We start from the raw sequence: 27,913 nt of genomic DNA, 5'->3' as shown, positions 1-27,913 counted from the left end.
TTCCGCAGACAGGCACCCGCTGGACGGCTGGTCCTTCAGTCCCCACTGTCTGCCTCTGTGTTCTTTTCAGGAAAAGGCATCCTTTCAGTCAATGGCACGGGGACACAGCCTTGTTGCCAACACCAGGCACTAGCACTGATTGTGGTGCCTGAAACAGGTGATAAAGCAAATGGAATAAAGGGCAGTGGAAGTACACTTCTCCATTGAATGGAAGTACAATTTTCCATTCTTTCCAATGGAAAATTGGAAGAAGCAGCCAACAATTCTACCGAGAAGCAAGTATACTTTTTATTGTTGAGAAACATTTTCTTAAACAACAGTGTTCACTTCACTCTTAGCTGAAACTCCAGGCTTTGAGTGACATTTTCTTGCCAATCTGGACCTGGTGTAACCGTGCTGTGGTATGTTCACTGTAACTAGAGATATCTTTGGCATTTTCTTCCCTTAGCTTCATAACTCATGGAACATCTTGTACAAAAAAATGTAGATTTACAGAAAAATATGCATATAAATCACTTATTAATCCCCAAACGTAGTAAATAACATAACAAAAACTTGATCAAATCCGTTTCATACACAAGCTGGACAGATCTGTTGTGCCTAATCTCTAACTTATCTGGGGCATTTTATAAATTAGTGTTTTGACATTAAAAAGGAGGTTTATAAAAAGTCCCTGCGTAACGTCAAAGACTCTAATTTCTCTCTCCATCCTTGCTTTTCATTCTCTAGAATTTATACTCATCACACGCATATCACCAATTCTTATAAAAAGCAGTTATTTTAAGAAAAAAATTGCACTGCAATCATGATCTAAGTAGCATTCAAAATTCCATGTTACCGAGAGAAGGTTGTCCCTTTATAAACACACGTCTGAAACAAGAGTGCCACGCCTGTCCACGTAGACATGTCAGGTAAGCAGGGTACCGGCCGCAGTTTCATTGCTCAGGGCCGCGTGGTCACCGTGACATTGGCGGGTGTCTGCATCCAGAGCGGCCTCCTGCCTCCCCCCTGTGCCACCCCTCTGCCTCACGCCCTCCTCAGGAGACTTTGCAGCTGTTTCTGGTGCAGTGTTTGGGGGGGCTCTGGGGAAGGTGGGAGGTCTTCGCTTTTCGGAGGCTGGTCCTCTTGTGGCCAGAGCCGGTGGCGAGGGAACAGGGGCGGCCGTGCATCACCCTGGCATTCAGGCCGCTGGCCATCGAGAAGGACTTGAGGTGGCTCGTGAGGGCCGTGGGCAGCGGCAGCCTGTCCACCAGGTGCACAGGCGTGCAGGACACCACTGCCCGGCAGCACAGGTCCTGCAAGCTCAGTACTTGGGAAAGAAAAGAAAACCTATTTCACTTGTGTTGTCCTGGGCACGGGGCCAACGCAGGGGCAACCACACACCTGTCCACCCTCCTCTCTGGGACCCTGGGGCAAGATGTCCCACCCTGTGCCCACGTGCAGTGATTGGAGATGGATGGTCCTGCTTTCATCACCTTAAATCCAGTTTGTCCCCAAACTTGAGACCCCCACCATCTCCTCCTCTAGGTCTGAGAGGTGAGCGGACTGCCCAGTGATGGCCAATGAGGTCTCCTCAGGACTAACGTGACCAACTTTTGGGGTCGGAGACCAAGGGCTTCAGGAGACGTGCTTCCCCAACTGAGCAGCTGACACCAAAAACATGTGTTATCAGCTTTATAAAGACGTAGGGGAGAACACACCAGAAAAGCAAATGCTGTCATTTCTGTTTCACCTATATCATTTGTTCTGTGAGTCAGGGTCCCTGCTCAGATGGAGAGGGGCTCCCAGCGGCCTGCTGGGAGGAGGAACGGCATCTCACCCCTGATGCAGTCGGGACGCCCCTCAACCCCTGGAGGATCAGACAGAAGAAACGTGACCCAGGGCTTTGGCTCCTTTTGGAATCAAGGTCCTAACAAATAACATTCAGAACAGTGCTTCTCAACTGGGGGCGATTTTGACTCCCCAGGACATTCGGCAAAGTCTGGAGACGTTTGTGGTTTTCACAAATGGGGGCAGGGAGACCAGGGATGCAGCTCACCCACAGCACAATGGCACTAGTGCCGAGCAGCAGAAGCCCTGATTTAGGAGAATGGAGACAGTGGCCTAGGGAATGGGTCCTGGGAGGCTGAGTGCTGGCGGGGCTGCAGGGTGGACTGGACGGACACCTACCCTTGCTTGGCCTCCAGAGCCGGTCCATCCCATGCCGCAGCAGCACGATCCTGGCCAGCTCCATAAAGGACTCGGTGATGTTGAAATTGCACAGTGGGCTGACCTCGAAGAATGTCACACCCAGGCGCTCCGCATAGGCCTGGGCCTGTTCCGTGGGGACCTGCCGCTTGAAGGCCAGGTGCAGGCGGTTCCCCACCAGGATTTTAGGGACCCCCGGGGCATGCTAAAGGGTGACAGAAGGGCAAGGAAAGTGGGTCACGGGCAGGTTTTGTTGTTGGTACCATGGGTGTCCCGGGCTGAATGGTGTCCACCCAGAACCTCAGAATGTGTCCTTTTTTGGAAATAGGGTCTGTGCAGATGTAATTAATTAAGATGAGATCTTGGGGTGGACCCTAAATCCAGTCACTGTGTCCTTACAAGAAGCGGAATGGACATAGGACACACAGGGAGGAGACCACGTGATGGTAGAGCAGAGACAGGGTGACACGTACACAGGCCAAGGACCAGGGACTGTCGACAACACCAGAAGCTGAAGGAGACAGGAAGGATCCTCCTCTCGAGTGTCTGGAGGGATCACGGCCCTGCCAACACCTTGCTTTTGGACTCTGACCTCCAAAGCTGAGGGAATACGTTGCTGTTGTTTTCAGCCACACAGTTTGTGGTGAGTGTTACGGCTGTGCCAGGACACTCACACAGTGGGTGGGACTGACCACTCCACGTCTCCGCTGGCAGTTGGGCCGGTCAGGGTGCCAGCGGGCAGCAGCCTGGTCACCACCTGTCAACCTACCTGACTGCATGCAGGGCCCGATCCTGTGCTGGGAGGTGATGCATCCGCCTCCCTGTGGCTGGAGCCTCGTGCCCTGGCCGCCCCAGCCCACCCCCCCCTCCCCCGTCACAGGGCCACATGGACGGAGCCCTGGCCATGTCATACCTCATTGATCTCCTTAATCCACCGGTCGATGCCATCAAAGGACCAGCGGTTTGCGATGTCGTAGACCAGGATCACACCCTGGGGGAGGCACAGTCACTTGTGGACGGTCTGGCTGGCCTGCAAGCCACTCACAGCCAGCTAAATAGCCGTTTTACTTATGTTAACCCAAAACATATTATTTTGGTTTGTCTGCCAAATGTAGCAGTTATATGATCACTTCCAGTGATATTCCATAAGCTCATTGATAAACCCTCAAATGTGAATGTGAGTTGGGGACTGGAATTCAGTTCCCCACATTCACGAGCTGGTCTGGGGACACGGAATGCGGGGGTACTTCAGAGCCCACCCACCTGGACGGAGGTCTCTCACATACGTACAGACACACATGCACATGAACACGGTGCACACACAGCCCACATGCCTGCATATTTATGTACACACGTGTAGACGCACGTGCCTACACACTGCTCATGCACACGTACATACAAATGTAACACATGCACACACACACATCCCTGATGCTGAGGGCTTGGGAGCCACCAAACAGTCCATGGCACACTTTTAGACTCTGGCATCAATTTGTATGTGAGCTAATTGCCTTGTCCTCCAAGTATCCATTAAAGAACATTCCAAAAGTCATTATTCAAAGTCAGTTTGAGGGACTTCCCTGGTGGTCCAGTGGGTAAAAGTCCGTGCTCCCAATGCAGGGCCCCGGGTTCAATCCCTGGTCAGGGAACTAGATCCCACATGCATGCCTCAACTAAGAGTCCGCATGCTGCAACTAAGAAGCCTGCATGCCACATCTAAGAAGCCCCACATGCTGCAACTAAGAGCCAGAGCAGCCAAAATAAATAAATAAATTTTAAAAAAAAAAGAAAGAAAGAAAAAGTCAGTTTGACCTCCCGGTTCAGGGGTGTTACCTGTGCGCCCCGAGAGTAGGAGCGGAATATGGTACAAAATCTTCCCTGACCCGACGTATCCCTGGAAAAGATGTTGGAGGTCTGTAAGAAGAAATCACTGCTTCCTGACAACAAGGTTTTTGAACTTGGGAGCCAGAGCAAATGCGTTTTACAATTGTCAGTTGGTGGCCATCCCACAGAAAGTCTGAGCCCCCAACGAGACAATGGGTACTTTATCCCTGAAGAGATCTGCACATTGGGATGTCCTTTTGGGCTCATTCTCTTTTCTAATTATTTAAAAAGTCAACTAGAGAAAATGGTGATGGGTTTCAACATAATAATTCTGACATTTCAATAAGTCTAAGTTTTTAAAAAGTTGATTAATTTGGAGATAAAGCTATGTAGTAAGGAATGTGAGTCTACACTGGGGGAGAAATAGGCCAGAGGATTTGGTGGGGTAACTCCACTTCCAATTAACTCTAAAAGATCATGGGAATCCCCTGGCCAGTTCAGTGGTTAGGACTCCTGGCTCTCACTGCCGAGGGAGGTGTCCGAGGAGGGAGGAAGGGAAAAGAGACTTGAGAGTCAGCAGTGGGAAGGGAAAGGGTCATTGAGAGGACACAGTGGAGAGAGGCTTCCTGGCCCAGACTTGGGGGCTGACTGCTCCTGATTAGGGGCAGATGGGGGTGGGAGGAGGGGCTCCGGGCCACTGCAGACACTTGTGGCTTGGGGAGAGGTCTGGCATGGTCCGGCGGGAGAAGGGAACCATGCAAGTGGCCGTGCAGGTGCTCCGGGAGAGGGGATGACACAGGGGCTAGTGACAGTGGTCAGGAAAGCCACGTGGGTTGGGGGCAACTCAGGGATTAGTCACAGCAGGAAAACCCTAGTCCCCCACCCCCGGAACTGGAGGGGCAGGGGTGTGACAAGAGTCTCAGAGCCAGGGCTGCCTGGAGTGGGGACCAAGAAAGAGACCCAGGCCAGAGCTAGGTGACACCCCGACCTCTTGCCCTCCTATCCTCCACCCTATGTCCTGTTGATCTTGGTCACAACACACAGCCCCTCTGGACACTAGAGAGGCAGAAGCAGAAGCATGTCCACATGCTCTGGACAGACTGCAAGGCCCACACAGATCTCATCTCCCTCTGGGGGGGGCACTGGGTCTGGCTGGGGCCGAAGCAGTGGATATTCCCACAGGTGGTACCAGAGCCCCCAAGGGCCTGGACAGACCCGCCCTGTGCTCAGGGGCCGGGCAGGACCCCTGACTCACCAGAGCTGCAGTTTCACCCGCCGGCCGTCCAGCAGGATGGTGGTGGTCTTGTAGTCGATGCCTGTGAAAGAGGGTCAGGGTGATGGCTTAATGCAAAGCACTTCTGCAGTTATGCTCAGGTAAAAGGTGCAGATAAGAGAAACTCTCTCACGCCGGGGGAGAAAGGACTACCCACCGCTGCAGATCCAGGGCTCACTGAGACAGCTGGACTGGGCCCTGCCTGGACCCTCCCCTCGCCCGCCGGCCTCGCCCACTTGCTCTGTGGAGCAGGGCCTCCGACCTCCCTCCACTCCTCCCTCAGCACCACTGCCTCCAGCTCAGTGCCCAGGCCCCCACCGCTGCCCAAAGGGTGGGCAAGCAGGAGCCCCCTGAACCGTTCAGCAGCTGGCTCCACACATGGCCTGCCTGCCCCGGGTTTGCCGAGTGGCTGTGGGCAGCCGCTCGTAAACCCTAGTCTCCGCTGGACTCAGGGCTATAACACGGACGTAGTTTCCCCCAAGTTATCACACTAAGAATGTAAAGTAAAAACGTGTAGAATATGAAATTAGGTATGAAGTATCACCTCAACTATGCAAAGACAAAACGTGTGTGTGTATGTGCACAGGGATGATGAAATAAAATTCATGTTTTATGGCAAGACAAGAAAAACTTAAACATAAAAAGCTTTTCTGCCCTTACGGGCCTCCTCGCTCCCCTTTCGCGTGTATTGTGCATATGCATTGACCAGACCTCCTTAGGAGACAACATTCCTTCTTAATTTTGTAAACCAGCAGGTCAGGATGACCTGCTCAGCACTTGATAACTCCTCAGGAGATAACCTTCCTTCCTAATGTTGTAAGGGGTCACGATGACCCAGTTTTGCTTTGGAGGAGCAGACCTGGATTGTATAAACTGTCAGTATGTCATTTGATGTATATCCTTTTGTCTCAAAAACCGTATATAACTGTACTTTGACCTCTGACAGTTTTCAGAGCTTTCTGAAAGACTGTCTCCCAGCTTATAACCCTCAGGTTGGTGCAAATAAAATTTTCCATTCCTTTCTTAGACCAACTATTGATTAATCTTTTTGTCAACATGCATGGCGTAGTTGGCAGGATATCAGAGACACCCACCAGAGGATACCTGGGGTCTACCTTAAACTGGTGCTTGGTACTAGCCCTTTGGGCCCCTCCTGCTTCTTGGAACTCCTCAGGTGTTCCGGTGAGTTCTCCTGATATCCAGATCTCATTATTTAAGTGATGATCCTACAAATTTTATTCAAGCTTTTTTGTACTTAAAGAGTTGGAATCTTAAGGGGCACCAGTGCACTTCCTTGGCAGGGTCCTAGGGGGATCTAGGCAGGAGGCCCCGGGAGACATAGGTGGCTGGAGTTTCGTTAAATTTGGCTTAAATTAAAAACAAACAAAACAAAAAAACAAGTTGATATATGGTCTGAGCAAATGGTTTGCCAGGGAAACAAGAGACAGCTTGCTCAGCCCCAAGAACAAGGAACACCTGCTCCTTCTGGCCACAAGGTGGCCTCAGGTGACTGAGAACCTAGTGGAAGTGTCTGAGGATCAATCTTTCAGATGTGTAGCAGTACTACAGCAGATTCCGCTACAACAATTAAGTAAATGCTGCTCTTCCAGGGATGCAGGAGATGAAGGCTGATCACTTAGTGCTCCAAGCACCCACCGCGGTTAGACGCTGTCAGAGGGAGAAACCAAGACATGTAAAAGAGCCGAACCAAGCCTAGCATAATTCCTTGGAGAGCTAGACTCAGAAGCAGCACCCACCACCATACTGTCCTCAGAAAGTTGTTCAGATCATATCTTTTCTCTGAATTAGGTAACCAAATTGATAGTGGGAAATTGTGCTTCAAAGGTCAAACAGTTCCTGAATGGACAGCCACCTATGGGGATACCAGCTGGGTTTATATAGAGCTGATGATTGCAAGTGCTTACTTAACTAGGAATCAAAGGAAATCCCGCCCTGAAATAACCAAGCGGGGATTCTTTTTTGGCATTCCAAACTGATTTTTCCGTGAACAGTCAGAAGAAGCCAGCAGAGGGTAATTACTTACCATGTCAGTCAGTCTCCTGGACCCCTGCCCACAGTGTCTACTGGAAACAAGAGTGATAAGAGCTTTGCTTTTCTCTAAAGTTGGATTAGCAGCAGAAATTATTTGTAGGGCTGTCTTCCTGGATCATTTGAATTGGAAAGACTCCTAAATTGGAAAGCTCTCATCTTAAACTATTGTACCTATTTTAATTGGTATGCAAAAGCCCCCAAAGGCTTCAAAATTCCAAAATAGCCTCATTGAAGGATTTGTTGTAGAAGGCTAATGAAAGATTGATCATATAAAAGGTACCTACAGTAGGGCTTTCCTGGTGGCGCAGTGGTTGAGAATCCACCTGCCAATTCAGGGGACACAGGTTCGTACCCCGGTCCGGGAAGATCCCACATGTCACGGAGCGGCTGGGCCCGTGAGCCATGGCCGCTGAGCCTGCGCATCTGGAGCCTGTGCTCCGCAACGGGAGAGGCCACAACTGTGAGAGGCCCGCGTACCGGAAAAAAAAAAAAAAAAAAAAAGGTACCTACAATAAAAGACTGCCATAACTACTACTACTCCATCCTCCTTTTTTTTCTTTTTTAAATTTTTATTCATTTATTTATTTTTTGGCTGCATTGGGTCTTTGTTGCTGGGCGCGGGCTTTCTCTAGTTGTGGCCAGTTGGGGCTACTCTTTGTCGTGGTGCGTGGGTCCTCACTGCAGTGGCTTCTCTTGTTGCGGAGCACGGGCTCTAGGCACGCATACTTCAGTAGTTGTGGCTCGCAGGCTCAGTAGTTGTGGCTTGTGGGCTCTAGAGCGCAGGCTCAGTCGTTGTGGCACAATGGGCTTAGTTGCTCTGCGGCATGTGGGATCTTCCCGGACCAGGGCTCAAACCCATGTCCCCTGCGTTGGCAGGCAGATTCTTAACCACTGTGCCACCAGGGAAGTCCCCAAATGGTTATCTTTAGAAATGGGACCACCTGAGGTTATAGGTGAGCCTCTTGGGGTCAAAAGTTGAACTGAGGGCCATAGTGAAAGAATTTCTTCTTAAACCCAGGGAAGATCCTCAAAAGGTTTTGTAAACGGATTACCAAAATGGGAGGCCACAGGTCTGTCTAAACCTGTACCCATAGCTGATATTCAGAGCCTGATAGGAAAAAAAAATTTCTTTTTGTCCTTCTCCCCTAAGCTAAATGAAGGAAAGAAAAACATTCCCACATAGGTGGATGAGTATGTCGGTACTTTGATATCATTTAGGTGGCCACCCAATTATCTGAGGAATTAAAAACAGCTGTCCTTGTTTTAGAACTCTAGTGTTTACAGGACCAAAGGTGTGGCTCCAGAAACAGCCCAAGGCCTACCAATCCTTTTACCACTCCCATAATCTCCCCTATTTATCTTAAGAGGCTGTAAATTTAAAAAAAATCTGGCTTTAAGGGAAGAAAGAAAATCCTCCTAGGAGAACTTGCATTTTTCCTCCTCTGCCTTTGAGATACAAATGTTCTACCCAGTCTTCTCCAGGAGCTCTTATCCAGGTCACCTTCTTTAATGCAAATTTCAGGAAGGTAACATTTTTTTTTACTATTAATTTAATTTAGTTTTGGCTGCATTGGGTCTTAGTTGCGGCATCTGGGATCTTCATTGGGGCAGGCGGGATCTCATCGAGGTGTGCAGGCTCTTCGTTGTGGCGTGGGCTTCTCTGTCTGTAGTTGTGGCATGCGGGTTTTCTCTCTCTAGTTGTGGCGCGTGGGCTTAGTTGCCTCGTATCGTGTGAGATCTTAGTTCCCCGACCAAGGATTGAACCTGTTTCCCCTGAATTGGAAGGCGGATTTTTTACCGCTGGACCACCAGGGAAGTCCCTCAGGAAGGTAACTTTTATCCAAAGGAAAAAAACAAAAGAGGGATAGGTAATTTGGAACTTGATTTGTCAAGGGCGATACAAATCTTAAATGTCTTTTCCGTAAATATTAGTAAAAAAGATTTCGCCATCTAAACAGGTGGCCTTGATTTGTTCCATCTGCAAGAAACCCAATTTGAAGCCAACATCTTTTGTAACTTACGTGTTTTACATTATTGTACCTGATTCATGGTTGAAACTCTGGAATGGAAACTGGGGTCTCTGTGTCTGTGTGTTTGTATGTATCTGTAAATGTGTGTGTTGTAGACGTGTGGCATTGTCAAAATTAATTTGTAAAAGAGCTCTATTTAATTGGCTTAAAGGATAATAAGCACTTACACAAATACTCAGAAATATAAAAGGAATGAACCCAAATGAACTTCAGGATCACATGATCTAGGGTTAATTTTTAATGAATGAAAACAAGTTTGAGTTTTTGGTTTAATTATGAAGACATATCTTGGGTTTTTTTTTGGCCACACCACGCGACATGCGGGATCTTAGGTCCCCCACGAGGGACTGAACTCGCCCCACTGCAGTGGAAGTGCAAAATCTTAGCCACTGGACCACCAGGGAAGCCCCAATACAGACATACCTTTAAAGTCATCAACATTAAGTATATACTACTTTGTATGTAGGTTTACCAGCAATCAAATGAGATCGTATAATTCCTGTCACGAAATTTGTCAACAAGAAGAATAACCTGATGCGATGAAACTTTCAAGCAAATTAAATGTAAACGAGATAAGAGCTTTTAGGTGAACTCTTTAGGAATAATTATGTTTTAGGACTGTCTACTTAAATATAGTTTCTCCAGATTTTTGGCAGTCTTGATTACACTTTATGTAACTTATAAAGTGATAGATTCTTGGGCTTCCCTGGTGGTGCAGTGGTTGAGAATCCGCCTGCCGATGCAGGGGACACGGGTTCATGCCCTGGTCCGGGAAGATCCCACATGCCGTGGAGCGGCTGGGACCGTGAGCCATGGCCGCTGAGCCTGCGCATCTGGAGCCTGTGCTCCGCAATGGGAGAGGCCACAACAGTGAGAGGCCCAAGTACCGAAAAAATAAATAAATAAATAAAGTGATAGATTCTTGCCTTTCACACTGTGTATCACCTACCCCTACTAAGATAATGAGATCTAAACAAATTGAAACTATTGATCAGATCTACAGTTCTCCATAAATTAATGAACATCCATGATGCACATGCTTCCTCCCCAGGTGGAAATTAACCTTCACACAGAAGAATCAGGGATGGGGGCGTACGTGGGGAGCAGCTTTGGCGAGAAGGAACGTGGAGAGAGTCCAGAATGGCTCAGCCTCAGGATCTAGCCTGAAACCAGGCCCACCCCTCAACCTGTTGGTTACATAAGTCCACAAACTCCTTTTTGCTTACGCTTCTTTGAGCTGACTTTTTTGTTTGCACCCAAAAATGCCCTGACAGAAAACCCATGAAGCACAGTGACTGGAGAGAGGGACAGAGGAAACCTGACACACAAATCCTGGAAAAGCTGCGGAAGATACATTTTAACATCTTCCCAAAGCAGAGCACAATGCCTCCCACACCCCAGAATTCCACTAATAGTGAACATGTATTTAAAAGAAAATCTACAGGAATTCCCTGGTGGTCCAGTGGTTAGGGCTCCGCCCTTTCATTGCTGAGGGCGTGGGTTCAATCCCTGGTCAGGGAACTAAGATTGTGCAAACAGCGTAGTACGGCCAAAAAATAAAAATAAAAGAAAATCCAACTCACTGATAATGATCTAATTATTAACGTTCAGGACCCAAACTGAACTCTGACTCTGGTGGTTGTTCCCACCAGGACAGCCCTGCCGGGTCACCTGCCCTCAGCACACTGACCCTGACGCCCTGGACCCTGAGGCACCCTCCCCGAGCCGCGTGTGCTTTGGAGACCCAGGCCCACTCGGTCTCCATCAGTGTTAGTCTCCTTTAGAGCTGCAATCCGACCTACTTCCCTCCATCTATGCAGGTGTGCACTCCCATGGAAGGCACCTCCTTTGAACTGGGGACAGGGCAGAGCAGGGGAGGTGTGGGGGTGGGAGATAAAGCTTGAAAAAACACTGCCCACCCTCACCCCCCATTTGATCTGTAGGGTGGAAAATGGGAACGGAGATGGGCTAGTCCCCTGGGGACCCCACAGGTCCCCCCCTCCCGTAGCACTGTGAAGACCCTGCAGGGAGAAGCTCTGTGGTGCGTGGGATCAAATCCCAGTCCTGACGACCAGCAGCTTCCTCCCTCTCCCCGTGCCTCAGTTTCCCTGACAGCTCACGTCTGGTACCTGCCGCCAGCGGTGGCCTCAGCTCAGCACAAGCTCCATTCTTTCCCAGGCCTTTGGGTCCCGGGATAAACCCTCTGTCTCAGCTGTAGCTGCCACAGAGAAGCCCCCAAATTCCACCCATTCATGCCAGGTTCGAAGTCCCATTGGGAGAAGAGTCTCTTTTTTCATACACTTATTTATTGAACCGTTTTCTTTTACGTTCCTCCTGTTACGTGTTTGCTCTGTTCCTATTTATTGTATTTCCTCTTCTCTGTTACTTCATGTTTTTGACAGTAGTATTGTCAGTGTTAGGGTCAAAAGGGGTAACGCACATTCGCTGCACTTAGCTAATTCACCAAGAACTCTGTCCAGCAAAATAAAGTAAAAATACACAAAAGCTCCTAGAACAAAGCCTGTTGGAATGTTCACTGAGTGAGTCAGGACAACAGAGACAAGAAGAGAGATAATTTTAGCCTGAAAAACAGCAAATGTCAAATGCCAAGACACTCCCTACTTTGAGGCCACGTGATGTGTAAATAATCTATTTCAGCTCATCCAGCACCTGCCGAATTCTATCTTCTCGAGCAGGAGGATGCAAACACGTAAATACTGGTTAAGTATCATTGACAAACATATTCATCATGAGGACCTGACTTTTTTTTTTTGAGGACCTGACTTTTGAGAATGTGTCTTATGTTGAATTAAAGTATCAGAAAGCAGGGTGCTGGCTGCCAGGGGCGGGGGAGGGTCCAGGTTTCCATTTGGGGGGTGAGAAAAATGTTCTGAAATGAGAAAGTTACAGGGTCGTGAATGTACCAAATATCACTGAACTGTTCACTTTAACATGGTTAATTTTATACTATGTGAATTTCACCTTAAAGGAATGTATATACATATGTCCTATCCAGAGACCGACTCTGGCCTGGCTTCCCCAATCAGAAGGGCAGTTTGTTGGGAGATGTTGGGGTGCCTCGCAGGACCAAGGGGGCGGGAGGGCTGCATAATGGGGCTCAGGATGGGAGAAGCAGGGCGACCCCAGGGCTGAGGTACAGGCTCAAGCTTCACCCATGGCCAAGGCCCAGAGCCTGCCCCTGCGGGGCTGCCTCCCATTTCTAAATGGTTCTAAAAGTGAGTCATGCTTTTTTTTTTTTTTTTTTGCCGTGTGGCATGTGGAATCTTAGTTCCCTAATCAGGGATGGAAGCTGTGTGAATCGCAGAGTCTTAATGAGTGGACCCCCAGGGAAGTCCTGCAAGTCATGTTTTAAATGGGCATTTGAAGTGTGTTCATCATACGAGAATCCCACACAGAGAACAGTTACTGAAATCAGCACCAGTCCCCCTCCTCTTCAGAATCTACCCCACCTCCTTTTTGAAAAGGAAAGTATGTTTCCTGCATGTTTCTCCTTCCCGGTTTTTCTCTGTGAAGTAGCAAAGCTGTGTGACCCAGGTGCTTCCAGGCTCCTCCACACAGCTCCCAGCTCTTAGCTGCCTGAGCCGCTCACTCGCCACTCTGGGGGCTAAACCCTCCCTCACCCTCCCTGGCAGGGACAGGACCACTGGCACACTTGCCTTGTTCCCTAACGGCCTGTGTCTGTGCTGAGCTGCTGCATCCAGGTACCCTGTGAAATCCCACAGCAAGGACAAGCCCCACCAGCCAGATACCGGCGGGACCTGGCACATCATCCCCCATGAGTGAAAGTGGGGAGGAACCCAGAGCCTTCCCTAACTATCGCTTGGGTGTGGCCAGATGATAGCCCCCTCTTTCCAGAGTCCTGACACCTCAGAGGGTCCCAGTCCCTTCAAATGGCAGGCCTGCCCCTGCCAGGTCTCGAGGTCACCCTGAACCTGGACTCAGGCTGAGGCAGGAGATAGATGGGCCCCAGGCTGAACAGTTTCTCCCCTGTGGACAGAAACTCCATAAAAGCAGGATGATGGAGGAGGCTGGGCCCTGCCCAGATAAGAGATAAAAGACCACATATTCCTTATTCCTGAAGTCAAGGAGACCTCCCCGACTACACATGCACAGAAAGGCTCCTTGGAGGTCAAAAAGGGAGGGGGTGCCACCCCATAGTAAGTGATGTCAACTACCCATAGGCCTCTTCGCTAGAATCCATCTTGGCTAAGAGATGTGCACGCACACGTGGGAGGACCCTGAGATAAACCAAATATAGATTCAGAACCAGGCAAAGCAAGATGACTGCCAAAGGAAACCTGGAAGAAATGCCCCATAAAAGTGATTCAAACTACCACAATGGCGCAACTCTCTCTCTGAGCCAGTGTGTCTATCCACATGTACCATACTATTTTTCCACCTAATAAACACTTTACTTGCCTTACTACTTTCCGTCTCTATGTCTCTATGTGGCTATTCATTTCTACACAGCGACAGGTCAGGGCCTTGTCACTGTCTGTTGGTCCCTGGTGGTCTGGTGGCTAGGATTCAGTGCTCTCACTGCCACTGCGAGACCTCAATCTCTGGCCGGGAACCGAAATCCTGCTTCAAGCCGCTGCAGGCTGAGGCCACCCGAGATCAAGGCCACCAATAGGGTTCAGCGGTCAGGCCAGGAGGGGCCTCCCCCCACCCTACTTTGGACAGCCCAACAGTCTGGGTGACACTGCCAGGGAAAGCATTGCCATCCTCCATGAAAAAAAAAGGGTGGCAGGACTTCCCTGGTGGCACAGTGGTTAAGACTCTGAGCTCCCAATGCAGGGCGCCCAGGTTCAATCCCTGGTCAGGGAAATAGATCCCACATGCTGCAACTAAGAGTTTGCATGCCACAACAAAGGAGCTGGCAAGCCGCAACTAAGGAGCCCAGAAGCCACAACTCAGACCGAGAGCAACCAAATTTTTTTTTAAAAGTGGGGGTGCATCTTTGATTTTAAAGTGCAGTTTTCTGATATCAGCACCCCTTTTTTCTGCCTGTCCCACAGTGGGGGCCCTGCAGGCTCTGCCATCCACCACCTCCAGTCTGGGCAGCTCTGCTCACTTGGGTGGTCAGCCCCCAGGTGAGCTGTGTCAGGGAAGCGGAGCTTTATTTTCAGTAGCACCCCTGTGCGAATACATCCAACCACGGAGGTGCCACGTGTCTTCAGAAGGAGCCCGAGCCCCTGGTGATTCAATCTCCTACTTTCATCCCTTGGGAGAAGCAGAGGCTGAGACCACCTGCTGTGTGTCAGGGGAAGGAAAGGACCTCACTGGAACCACACATGGAGGCTCTCGTCACTGGTTGTGATCACGACCAGCCGAGCAACTGTCCCAAAGCTGGACAGCAAACCAGGCCACCTGTCCATGCTCTGGAGGACAGTTTCGGATGAGCTGCCCTGAGCTTGGAGAGCCCATGCCACCTTCTCTATTAGCCCAAAAGATGCAGGGACCTCATTTTATCTTCAGTAACTGTGGTCTCAGGGCACTAAATGTCAGAGAGGGTGAGAGGGTAGACAGACACCTATGCAAGATCTGTATGCTAAAAGTTATAAACCACTAATAAAATAAATCAAAGAAGGGCTTCCCTGGTGGTGCAGTGGTTGAGAGTCCGCCTGCCGATGCAGGGGACACGGGTTCGTGCCCGGGTCCGGGAAGATCCCACATGCCGCGGAGCGGCTGGGCCCGTGATGCATGGCCGCTGAGCCTGAGCGTCCGGAGCCTGTGCTCCGCAACGTGAGAGGCCACAACAGTGAGAGGCCCGCGTACCGCAAGAAAAAAAAAAAAAATCAAAGAAGATCTAAATAAGTGGAGAGAAATACTGTGTTCATGGATTGATAGACCCAGTATAGTTAAGATGGCAGTTCTCCCCAAATGGATCCACAGATTCAGTCTCAAAGACCCTAGCAGGATTTTTTAGGGCAGGGGGGCCCTAGAAATTGACAAAGCTAAATTTTATTATTTATTTATTAAAAAAATTTTTTTGGCCCACCTTGCGGCTTGTGGGATCTTAGTTGCTCAACCAGGGATTGAACCTGCACCCTCTGCAGTGAAAGCACAGATTCCTAATCACTGGACTGCCAGGGAATTCCCAAAGCTAAATTTTGCATGGAAAGTTAAAGGAATTAGAATAGTCAAAACAATTTTGAGGGCTTCCCTGGTGGCGCAGTGGTTAAGAATCCGCCTGCCAGTGCAGGGGACATGGGTTCGAGCCCTGGTCCTGGAAGATCCCACATGCCGCAGAGCAACTAAGCCCGCGAGCCACAACTACTGAAGCCCACACGCCTAGAGCCCATGCTCCCCAACAAGAGAAGCCACCACAATGAGAAGCCCACGCACCGCAACTAGAGAAAGCCTGCGCACAGCAACGAAGACCCAACGCAGTCAAAAATAAATAAATAAAATAAATTATAAATTTAAAAAAAAATTGAACAGAAGGAACAAAGTTGGAGGACTCACACTACCCAATTTCAAGACTTACTATATATTTAAAGTAGTCAAGACAGTGTGATACTGGCATAAAAATACACAACAGAAAAATGGAACAGAACTGAGATGAGAAAACCACACAAATATGGCCAATTGATTTTTGTTGTTGTTTTTTTAAAGATTTATTATTTATTTATTTACTTATTTTTGGCTGTGTCTGGTCTTAGTTGCGGCATGCAGGATCTTTAGTTGTGGCATGTGGGCTCTTTGTTGCAGCTCAAGGCCTTCTCCCTAGTTGTGGTGTGTGGTTTTTCTCTTCTCTAGTTGTGGTGCACAGGCTCCAGGGCAAGTGGTCTCTGTAGTTGTGGCACGGGTTCCAAAGAGTGTGGGCTCTGCAGTTTGTGGCACACGGCCTCTCTAGTTGAGACACGCGAGCTCAGTAGCTGTGGTGTGTGGGCCTAGTTGCCCCGTGGCATGTGGGATCCTAGTTCCCTGACCAGGGATCGAACCTGCGTCCCCTGCATTGGAAGGCGGATTCTTTACCACTGGACCACCAGGGAAGTCCCTGGCCAAGTGATTTTTGACAAAGGTACAAATCAGTGCAATAGAGAAAGCATACATTTTTAAAACAGCTTGTAACAGCTGGGCATCCCTATGCAAAAGTAGTGAACCTGAGTCCATACCTCATGTTATATAAGAAATTAACTCAGGGACTTCCCTGGTGGTCCAGTGGGTAAGACGCCGTGCTCCCAATGCAGGGGGCCCAGGTTTGATCCCTGGTTGGGGAACTAGATCCCTCATGCATGCCACAACTAAGAGTTCGCATGCTGCAATTAAGAGCCCACATGCAGCAGCAAAGATCCCGCAAGCCGCAACTAAGACCCAGGGCAGCCTAAATAAATAAATAACTAAATAATAAAAAAGAAATTAACTCAAAATGGGTCACAGTTATAAACGTAAAACTAAAACTTCTATAAGAAAACACAAAAGAAAATCTTTGTAACCTTAGGCAAAGAGTTCGGCAATGATTTCTTATATACAACACCAAAAACATGGTCTATAAAAGAATAAATTGATAAGTTGGACTTCTTCAAAATTAAAAACATCAGCTCTTTGAAAGATACCTAATAAAATGGAAAGAAAACCCACGGACTGGGAGAAAATATCTGCAAAACACATTTCTAATAAAGGACTTGGATCTAGAATATATTTAAACATCCTCAAGACTAGATAATAAGAAAACAAACAACTTAAAAAATTTTAATGGGCAAAAGAGTTGAAAGACACTCACCAAAGAGAATACCATGAAGATGGCAAATGAGCACAGGAAAAGATGTTCAACCTCATTAGTTGTTAGGAAATGCAAATTAAAATTACAATGAGAGATCACTGCATACCTATTAAAATGTCTAATATTGAGAAAAACCAAATTAAAAACTACTGACAATACTAAGTGCTGCTGAGGACACAGAACAACTGTACCCCTCATAGGCTGCTGGTGGGAATGAAAAATGGTACCCCTCATAGGCTGCTGGTGGGAATGAAAAATGGTCGGGTCAATTTGGAAACAGTTTGGCAGCTTCTTTTGTCTTTTTTTAGATATGTATTTATTTATTATTTATTTATTTAGGCTGCGATGGCTCTTAGCTGTGGCATGAAGGATTTTTAGTTGTGGGATGCAGACTTCTTTAGTTGCAGCACACATGCAGGATCTAGTTCCTCGACCAGGTATCGAACCCGGGCCCCCTGCATTGGGAACACAGAGTCTTACCCACAGGACCACCAGGGAAGTCCCCGGTTTGGCAGCTTCTAATAAAGTTAAACATACACGTCATATGACCCAGCAATTCCACTCCTAGATATTTACCAAGTTCACACAAAATGCGTATCAACTGCTTATATCAACTTTACTCACAGATTGCCGAAGACTGGGGAGCACCCAGACATCCCTCCGGGGGTGGTTGGACAGCCCTCTGTGGTCTGTCCATGCGCTCAGCAGGAAGAAAAGGTGAAATTGTGCACAACACAAAGGGATCTTAGAGGCTCATGCCAAGTGCAGTAGCGAGCCCACACGCTGTTGGAGCCACTCCACGACCTTCTCAAGGGCAGACCACAGAGCTGAGGACAGATGGGTGGTCTGCAAGGCAGGGGTGCCATTCCTGCCCCAGGGCCCAGCCAATGGGGCAAGGAGCCGACAGGGGCGAGGGGTTCCAGGCCTGAGGCTATGAGAATAGGGGCTCCCATTGGGGCCTGGGTCCCAGCTCTTCCTCAGGAGAAGGAAACTGTCCATCTTGGGAGTATCACTACCTGTACTGGGTTGAATAGTGTCCCCCGAAATCCATGTCCACATGGAACCTATGAATGGAGACATTTTTGGAAATAGAGTCTTTGCAGATGTCGTCAAGCGGAGGTCACGTTGAATGAGGGTGGCCCCCCATCCAGGACTGTCTTGATAAGGATTTGGAGGCAAACAGGGAGAAGCAGAGATTGAGGTGATATTGCCGCAAGCCAAGGGACAGCAAGGGTGCCAGCAACACCTGAGCTGGAAGGCTCAAGGACAGATCTTCCCCGGGAGTCTTGGCGGGGGCGGGGGGAGTGCAGCCCTGCTGACACCTTGATTTCGGACCTCTGACCTCCAGGATGGGGAGAGTGTGCATATCTCCTGTTTGGGGCCATCCCCCACTGCCGCCCCAGTCTGTGATCGTTGTGAGAGCAGCCCTAGGAAATGATGCACCATCAACAGCATCAACAGCAACATACCTCCTCCCCCCACGGCCCCCTCCCGCCCTGTGCTCCAGATGGTGCTCCAGACAGAAGCTCAGGGCCCCCGCAGGTCTGACAACATGGGTTTTTGCCTCTCAGACACCAGGCCAACAGGACACTATTTAAGCCCGTGGCCACTCAGCAGTGGTCTACCTTCTAGATTTTACTTCCAGATGGAGTTTCTCCACCTGAGAGAGAATTTAATATTCTTCACACTTATCAATTTATTTTTCCTGTTAAGATGATCTTTTAACCTTACATATCAGGGTCAACTAGAGTTTAATGTGTGTAGTTACGATTCTACTTCTGTGAACTTTTTTTGCTTTTATTTATTTATTTATTTTTTAATTTTTTTTTTTTTTTTTTTTTTTTTTGCGGTACACGGGCCTCTCCCGTTGCGGAGCACAGGCTCCAGATGCGCAGGCTCAGCGGCCATGGCTCACGGGCCCAGCCGCTCTGCGGCATGTGGGATCTTCCTGGACCGGGGCACGAACCCGCGTCCCCTGCATCAGCAGGCGGACTCTCAACCACTGCGCCACCAGGGAAGCGCTGCTTTTATTTTTAATCAAACAAAATGCCAGTCCTGTCACGAGTCACCATAAGATTCAAATTCATGAGTAAACTCAGCTGAGTCACATTTAGGGGAGGGTAATTCATTAATTATTAGCTTCAAGAGGTTGGAATACACAACTCGTATAAGCAGAAAAACAGCCTGAGTGTCACTTTGGCTGAGGAAACCCCAGGATCAGTTAAATGGCCTGCGTGGTTCTCCACCAACAACTTTATGGCACAATCTCCCAAGAGATGGCCAGCAGCAAGTGGTTTCGGGTGGGAAAGGCCAGCATCCAGAGAAAGATTAAGAAGCCAGGCACAGAGTCCCGGGGCCGGAACTGCTGTGATCGGCTGCTGGGCACAGCACAGACGCCAGGACAGGTACCTTCAAAGACTGGGGGCCCTGATGTTTTCCATCTCTTGATTCTAGAAGCATGCCGATCTCTCTCTCTACCCGCCAAGTCTTAGAAAACAAGTCACGCTGTAAGGCCCCATTAACCAAAATCCCAGGTCTGTCACACTCAAGTCAGAAGTCCCCACAGCAGCCTGAAGGTGACAGGGGCCTGGGTACCAGATTCTAGACTTTGCAACATGTTAAAAAGAGGTTAAGACCTAGAATGCCAAAACCACTTAAGAAAATACAAACCACGGGGCCAAATTCTCAGAAATGTAATTGATTACCATTATAAAGTCCCCAAAAGGCAAAGCATGCTGTGACAAAAATAAGACCACCTAAAAAGACAAGTTGTTCATATTAGCAGACTGATGAAATGCTGGAGGCATCTTAAGCCAGAGCGGTGCAGTCAGACCAGCTTCAGGAGCCCCTGGAGGCCCTGCAAATGGATGGGTGGACAGGCAATCTTGCTCCTGGAGAGAAGGAGGGGGAAGGCAACCCAGGTCAAGTGGGGAATTTGGTTGAGGCCTCCAAGGAGGCAAGCCCACTTCTGAAGAAGGTAAACCCTGAAGATGTCACTGAAGCTATTATCTTATATCAGGACCCCTTTAAATTGTCTTGTTTGTGGATCTGACAAAATCTACATAATGGATATTTTTAGGTCCAAACCCTTCCAGTGCTGCAGCTCTTCTGCTTTTGCTTATACACAATTCACTCTTTGTAGCTAATTAAGCTAAAGAAGCCTGGAAAGTTTGAAACAAAGGTTCAAAACAATTTCTTAATGTGAAGTGAACCCACAGCCTGCAAACGCTTGGTGACACACCAGCCACTTCCCCATGCCTTGCTGCTTCTCTTCAACCCACACAACCGGCCACATCGAACCTGAGCTCCTGGGCCAGCAAGGAGTGAGCAGGTGCGGCTGGCAGGACCCAGGCAGGACCTCGAGGCTGTGCCTGCCCGGCCGTGCTCACCCTGCAGCCACTCAGGCATCCTGTGCCAGTGGCAGCGGACACAAGGGGTGGTGGGTGGGCCTCTGGCCCCAGTAGCTGAGTCTCTGTCTGGGAGGAACCTGGGCTGGCCGGTTCTGAGTCCCTCCCTGCCTGTCACCTGAAATCAGGTTCGCCTTGGGCTGGGGGCTGCAGGAGTTAGAGGTGAGACTAAAGGGGATGTCACCACTGCAGAAAGGAGACCCCACAGGACACAGGGGAAGTAGGGCTGATTCAAGGTCTCTTAAAGAGAAAATCTGATATAAATGCAATTTTATCATTTTCAAATACATGGAAGTATTTACGACATAATTTTAAAAAACCCAACCCATTAAATTTATTGAGTGTTCACAAGTGGTACCGAGGGAGGTGAAGGAGTTACACCAAGAAGAAGTAGGATAAAACACGACTCGACTCTCAGTTCAAACTTGAAAGTGATGACTTTATAAATCGTGTTTTGGATCTTAAAGTGGTTGCCCAGGGAAACTGGCAGAGTAGCTTTAAGCTGCCTGCAGCACCTAGAAGGCAGCGGGAGAGTGCGTGAATCTCCTGGTGGAAAGACTGTCAAAGGCAAAGAGGACAAATAACCTATCTCACGAGCTGATTCTTCTATACTCCCAATAAGTGAGAGTTATTGTTTTTATCTCTTGGCAAAAATGAAACTGAGAAAGAAAGATGGGATCTTCCTGCTGGGAAAAGGAAGCTAGAGAAATAGCCAAAAGAGAGTAGTTGGAGAAACAGTGAGTCTCCTGCTGGGAAAAAAAGTAGGAGGTGAGAGATTGCAGCCTTTGGTGTCAGTTTGATTCACTTCCCTCTCCCATCACTAATGAAATGAACAAAACTCAGCAATCAGGGAAGGAAAGGGTATGGACCTGGTGCCAGGAACACCCCAGCTGGAGCCCAGGGGAGACCCAGGATTAACAGAAGGCAGAGCCCAGCTGCTGAGGCCTTCTTTCTTTCCTTTCTTTTTTTTTCTTTTTTACATCGTAAAGTACCGAGCTGTTCTCCGTGTGCTATGCTGCTGCTTCCCACTAGCTAACTACTTTACATTCAGTAGTGTATAGACGTCGATGCTACTCTCACTTTACCCCAGCTTCCCCCTCCCACCCCATGTCCTCAAGTCCATTCTCTCTGTCTACCTCTTTATTCCTGCCCTGCAACTAGGTTCACCAGTACCTTTTTTTTTAGATTCCATATATATATATGCATTAGCATACGGTATTTGTTTTTCTCTTTCTGACTTACTTCACTCTGTATAACAGACTCTAGGTCCATCCATGACGCCTTCTTTCCACTTCTGCCTGGAGCAGGACTTCCGAGGGGAGAGGAGGCGGGACTGGGCACCAACCCACCAGACAGAAGTGAGGCTCCAGAGCCAGCAGGGGCCTGGCAGGACCAGGAGTGTGCACGTCACCCGTGGGAGGGGAGGACAGCTCCCTGGGTGATGGGCCACCCGGCAAGGGGTCTGCACAGCCCACACTCCCCATCCTGCTCCTCCCTGAGCTCAGGTTACAGGACAGGGTCAGGAACTCAAGCGCCCCTCCCTCCATGAGAAGGCTGAGAGGAAAACAGAAGGTCCAGCTTGGAGAAGCCAGGCCTCACCAGACTCTGTCAGAGCACAGAATACGTGCAGGCGGATATGCCTGGGTGTGAGCAAGATGCAGGGAAATGCAGCAGCGCCACCTGCAAGCAAGCACTGGGCAGACCCACCTGCAAAGGAGAAAGCATGCAGGTGGGAGGCTGTGCGGTCCCTGGGCCGCGACGAAGGTGACAGAGCAATGCCGGGAAAGGGGGTCTCCCACTGCATATCTACTTGGAAAAGAATGTGTCTTGACCCCTCCCCCCCATCCCTTATCCCAGTGGGATGGCAGCCACCAACGTCAGAGGTAAGACGTGGAGCCTCAGGGGACAGCCCCACCCTGGGACAGGCAGAGACTTGTTCAACACACCCAGAGTCCCTGCCATGAACACCCATCATTTATTTGGACTGTGTTAAAATGAAGGGCTTCTGTTCTTAGAAATACTATTAATGGGGTGAAAGGCAACACAGACGAGCGTAGATACTCACAATACGTATTTCTGACAAGGGATTCACAGCCAGAATACATTTTTCAAACACTCCTTCTGACCAGTAAAATAAATTCAACCTAATGAAAAATGGACAAAGGTGTTCAATCTCATTAGTCGTCAGAAAAATGCAAATTCAACTACACTATACTTTCCAGAACAGCTAGAATGCAAAACAGCAAGAACCAAACGTTGGTGTGGATGTGGGCAAACAGAACTCCCGATCTTTGCAGTGAGAGTGTAAACTGAAAACAATTTTGGAGTATCTTCTTAAGTTAAACATATGCATACCATAATACTCAGCCATCCCAGGTTCAGGTCTATTCTGACAGAAACGCATCTTTTGTACTCTAAAGACACACAGTGGGAACGTTCACAGCAGGACGAATCACAACAGCCAGAAACTGGAAACCACAGAAATGCCAACCCCAGCACGATGGGTAAATAAACAGATCGCAGTACGTTCACACCAGGGATATCATAAACCTTCCACAGCCATATGACAACCCAGGAGAGTCTCACACAACGGGAACAAGAGAAGCAGTCACATTACAGCTCTCACTTTTACACAGAGTGAATGAGACAAAAGTGGCCCATGTTGTCAGAAGCCAGGCCAGCGGTGACGCTGCAGGGTGTCATGGCTGGGGGAGGGCTGGTGGCCCAGGGGACTGTTGGTGTTGTGCTACCTGGGTGCTGGTTGCATGCGCGTGTTAGCTTTGTGAAAATTCACTGAGCTATGCAATTACAATAGGCACACTTACCTATATGTAAATCATACTTCCATAAAAAGTTTAAAAAGGAAGGGAAAAGAGATAGAACCTAACTTAAGAGGAAATATGACCCCAGGAGCAGAAGGAAATTCATCCCAGTTACTTCATGCAATGGAACAACCTAATAAAAACATGCTGTTGGTAAAATAAGAGTTCAAAGGAGAGTTTTTAATCAAATGAATTTTTTTTTTTTTTTTTTTTTTTTTTTTTTTTTTTTTTTTTTTTTTTTTGTGGTACGCAGGCCTCTCACTGTTGTGGCCTCTCCCGTTGCGGAGCGCAGGCTCCAGACGCGCAGGCCCAGCGGCCATGGCTCACGGGCCCAGCTGCTCCGCAGCATGTGGGATCTTCCCGGACCGGGGCACGAACCCGTGTCCCCTGCATCGGCAGGCGGATTCTCAACCACTGCGCCACCAGGGAAGCCCAATCAAATGAATTTTTAAAGAATTCTTTAAAAATTGAAAAAAAGGAAAATTGTAAAAGTAAGGGAAAATTAGACACCAAAAGGACATCAATACTGAATTAACAAATAAGTTAGAACAGCTAGAAACAGTTCGCTAAAATAAAAATTACCAATAAACAGGAAAGCCTTGAGAGTACACAGAAATGCAGAGAGAAAGACAAAAAGAACAAGGCACTTAGAAGACATGAATGGAGGACAGATAAAAACAGCCCAACATCAGAATAATCAGTGAAGTAGGCAGAATAATGGCCCACCAGAGACATCTGTGTCCTTGTCCCCAGAATTTGTGGATACGTTAGGTTACATGGCAAAGAGGAATTAAGTTTGCTAGTCAGGGATGAATTGGGAGATTGGGATTGACATATATACACTAATATGTGTAAAATAGATAAGTAGTAAGAAGCTGCTGTATAAAAAAATAAATAAAATAAAATTCAAAGATTCAAAAAAAAAAGTTTGCTAGTCAGGTGACCTTAAATTACAGAGATTATCCTGGATCATCCAGCGGCCCCAATGTGATCACAAGGGTTCTTAAAAGTGGAGCGGGAGGCAGAGAGTCTACATCAGAATGATGAGATGGGAGAAAGGCCCCCCCACCCCCACTGCTGGCTCTGAAGGTGGGGGAGGACCCACAAGCCAAGAGACACAGGCGGATGATTCTAGAAGCTGGAAAAGGCAGGAAAACAGACTCACCCCTAGCACGTCCAGAAAGGAACACAGGCCTGCTGACCTTGATTTTAGCCTATGTGACTGTGTTGACTACCGACACCCAGAACTGGAAGAGAATAAATTTGTGTTGTTTTAAGACACTAAGTTTGTGGCAATTTGTCCAGCAGCCACAGGAAACTGATATTAACTGGTGTCCCTGAAATAGAAACACCAATAAATATAACAGAAGATGTTTTAAGGACATAAAATAAGTTTCCCTAAAATTCAAAAAGAAATCTGCAAATTGAAAGAGTACTCAGTGTACCAGGAGTTCAAAATGAAGCATTCAGCTCTGAGACATGGTCTGGTTAAGCTCATGAAATGAAGCAAAAAGAAGGAATCTGTCAGAAATTCATGAAGAAAATGCAAATCACCTACAAGGGAAAATAAAATCAGCTGACTTCAGGCTTCCCCACATCCAATGGCAGAGGGTTGTGGAGCAATGCTTACAAAGGGTAGAGGGAAAGAAAACAGAAGCTAAGAATATTACACCCAACCAAGATACTGTTCAAAGATACAGTCAATGGACAGACACTGTCAGACATGAAAATGCTCAGGTAATACTCACAAGCCCTTCCTGAAAAATGATTGAAAATGAAATTAGCTAATTAGACAGCAAAATAAAAGGACTATTGGTGAGCACAGAGTTCTCTGAAATGTTGAATTAACACTGAGCAATTGTGGGCACTGTAGCTACGATACAGAATTGGTGTTCACTTGGGCAACGTGAACATAACAGCACAGGCCGAAAACTCAGGTAGCGGGTGGAGGGCGATGGGTTGTGAGACTGAAATGCCCTCACCTTTCCTGCCAGAAGCACCCACATTGTTTCAAAGTGAAACAAATCTTTAAAATAATAATAATAATGATGATTCCAATTTCTTACAATTTTTCATAATCTCTTTTCTTAATCCAAGAAGAATCTTTCTGTAAATCAAAAACCCACATGGGGCACATCTATCATATCGGGTCTTTTCTGCAGTGTCTCAAGCCAAGCTGACAACAAAACCTTTCGTGGAAAATGTCTTTTTAGCCTAAATCCTCCCTCTGTGTCAAGGAAAACCCTTGAGAAGAAAGCGCTAACTAGTTGTTAGCAGTCTTGGTTCAGCACATAGAATGAAAGTAATGAAGCAGAAGCACCCAGCCTCTGTTCAAACCAGCCAGAAGGACCTCCTTTTATAAACATTTGTCCACATTCCTCCTATTTGCCCCCGCACTGTTCACCCACTACAGAACAGAAAACGTTCCACAGCCTGTTCCCCCAAACATACACAGCGCTTTATTTGCTGAATGTTTTGTTACTCCACCTCTGGCGCATCCATTCACTGAGCCCCAGTCCCAGAGGTCACAGCCGTGAAGGAAACAGACACAGCCCCCACCTCCCACCCCCAGTTGAAACCCAGCGCTGCGCTGTCCAGCGGAACTCTGCCGTCTCACAAGTGGCTGTCCAGCACTTAAAAGGTGGCTAATGCACACTTTTAGTTGTATTTCATTTTAACTACGTGTGCTTTAAATGTAAAAAGCCACACGTGTGGTTAAGGGCATCATCTTGGACGACATGGTTCTAGAATCAGAATCTGCGTTTTCATAGGACTGGGGATGAACCTTACTGTGCACTGCAGTGTGAGGATGGATCCAGGTTTTCACCATCAGCTCCCATCTCAAACCTTCCCCAACTCAGTCTGCCACCCACTGTCTTCTCAATTCTACCCTGCCTGATCAGGAAAGGAAGCACCCCCACGCTGGGTTGAACATTAAGACTCCAGTCCCTGGGCTGCCCTTTTCGGCTCCCCAGGAACCAGACTACAAGCCCAGGAGCAGCAGCGTCTGCGTTGGAAATGTGGCTCCCGCCCCTGAGATGAAAGCTCAAAGGTCTCCTTCCACAGCCACTCATTCTGCACTATCCAAGCAGCCTGTGGTGGGTAAAGACCTGTGGGACCGCAGGACACCTGGTTGTCCTCCCACCTCCTGGCCCAAGTACCTGCCCACGCACTTTCCTCTCTGCCCCGCTTCTTTTCCTCCTAATGTCCACCCCCTCTCAGGAGCTGCTGCTCTCAAACCACAAACTTCCGGGGACACCCTGCCGGCTGCCCTCTGGGCGCTCCGGCCTCCCCTCACCCTGGGACCCACTTTCTTGCACACTCTGTCGGTGCTTCCCTTCCTGCGCCCCAGGTCACGCTCCCTAGGGTCACTTGGGTTCCTTACCCTCCCAGGCCTGTTTATCAGCGCAAGGAGCCCCTCTACACGTCACCCTAGAGAAGCCTCGAGACTTGTCCTCTGCGCCTTCTCTCCCTCCCCTTCCATCCGACCCACGAGTAGAGCCACCACCTGGGAGCCTGCACCCGCTGCACTCCGATCCCACGCTCCTGTCCCCTCGCGCCATCGCCGCACCCTCCACGCGTGCTTTCCAAACTAGTCGCGCACAAGTGCGGCCTCCCTGCGGGGCACCCTGGAGCAGCCCTGCAAACCCCTCTCCCCAAACCCGGGCTGCATGGCGACACTCTCTTCTCCGCCTAGCCGTCACCCCCAGATCGGGAGGACCCCAGCGCCCTATCCAGCCGCTCGCTCCCGCCGCACGCGCTGCGTGCGCCTGTCCCAGCCCCACTCCCATGAGCTGCCTGGGTCCCCCGCGTCCGGGGTTGGGAAGGGGTGCAGCCGGGGCTGCCCGCGTAGTGCGGGAGGGATCCAGGCAGATCCTGAAAGGCCCTGAGTCCGGCGCTCCCGTCCTCGGGTCCGCGTCCCCTCTCTTCCCCGGTCCCCGCGCTCTCCACGGTCTCTCCTCTCGGCGCCTCCGCGACCTCGTTTTCCCTCCCAGGCCCCGCGCCCCCTGTTCCCCTGTCCAGCCGAGCTCTCCCCTGGCCCGCCGAGCGCTCCCCTCCGGGACCCCGCGCCTCCCCGGCCTCCCTGGCCTCTCTTGCTCCCGTCTTCGGCTCCGCTCCCCGGGCCCGCGTCCCCTCTCCTCCTCAGCCCCCGCGCGCTCCTCCCCCTCCTCCACTGTCCTCCCCGGCCTCGCTCCCGGACCTGCGCCCCTCTCCCGCCAGGTCCCCGCGCGCTCCACCCCCACTCCTACCCGGCCCGGTGCTCACCCGCGGGGTGGCCGTACGGGGACTCGGACGCACCGTCCTGCAGGCTCGCCAGTATCTCGCCCTTGCCCACGTCGCTGTCGCCCACCAGCAGGAACTTCAGCAGGAAATCATAGGCGCGGACCGGGCTGCCCCCAGTGCTCATCGTGCCGCACCGGCGCCCGCGCCCATGCCCGGCCCGCGGGACAGCTCAGAGGCGGCGACAGGGCAGCCCAGCGCCGCTCTGGCCCCGCAGTCCTTGGAGGGCTGCTGGCCCCGCGGCCCCAGATGCCTGACAGCTCGCAGCCCCGCTCCGCCCAGCCATT

General features: G+C 49.4%; 1 protein-coding gene across 2 annotated transcripts; it reads right to left on the bottom strand.

Annotated features, from left to right (window-relative positions):
• Positions 1-272: 272 nt before the first annotated feature.
• On the bottom strand, positions 273-27,913 carry RAB40B (RAB40B, member RAS oncogene family). 2 transcript variants are annotated; one of them, XM_067021700.1, is made up of 7 exons: positions 27,612-27,895; positions 22,589-22,667; positions 5,267-5,327; positions 4,021-4,081; positions 3,101-3,178; positions 2,170-2,392; positions 273-1,309 (listed from the first exon to the last, which is right to left on the bottom strand). In XM_067021700.1, exons 2-7 carry the CDS (start codon positions 22,626-22,628, stop codon positions 1,038-1,040), a joined length of 735 nt encoding a protein of 244 aa, XP_066877801.1. In that variant the 5' UTR covers positions 22,629-22,667; positions 27,612-27,895; the 3' UTR covers positions 273-1,037. The 2 variants fall into 2 exon arrangements, with proteins under 2 accessions (XP_066877801.1, XP_058902992.1); XM_059047009.2 differs by lacking the exon at positions 22,589-22,667 and having other exon boundaries at positions 27,612-27,913.

The sequence above is a fragment of the Kogia breviceps genome, chromosome 19, assembly GCF_026419965.1.
Source record: "Kogia breviceps isolate mKogBre1 chromosome 19, mKogBre1 haplotype 1, whole genome shotgun sequence".
NCBI lineage: Eukaryota > Metazoa > Chordata > Mammalia > Artiodactyla > Physeteridae > Kogia > Kogia breviceps.
Note: the sequence above shows the minus strand (reverse complement) of the source record. Positions and strands in the feature narration are given on the sequence as shown.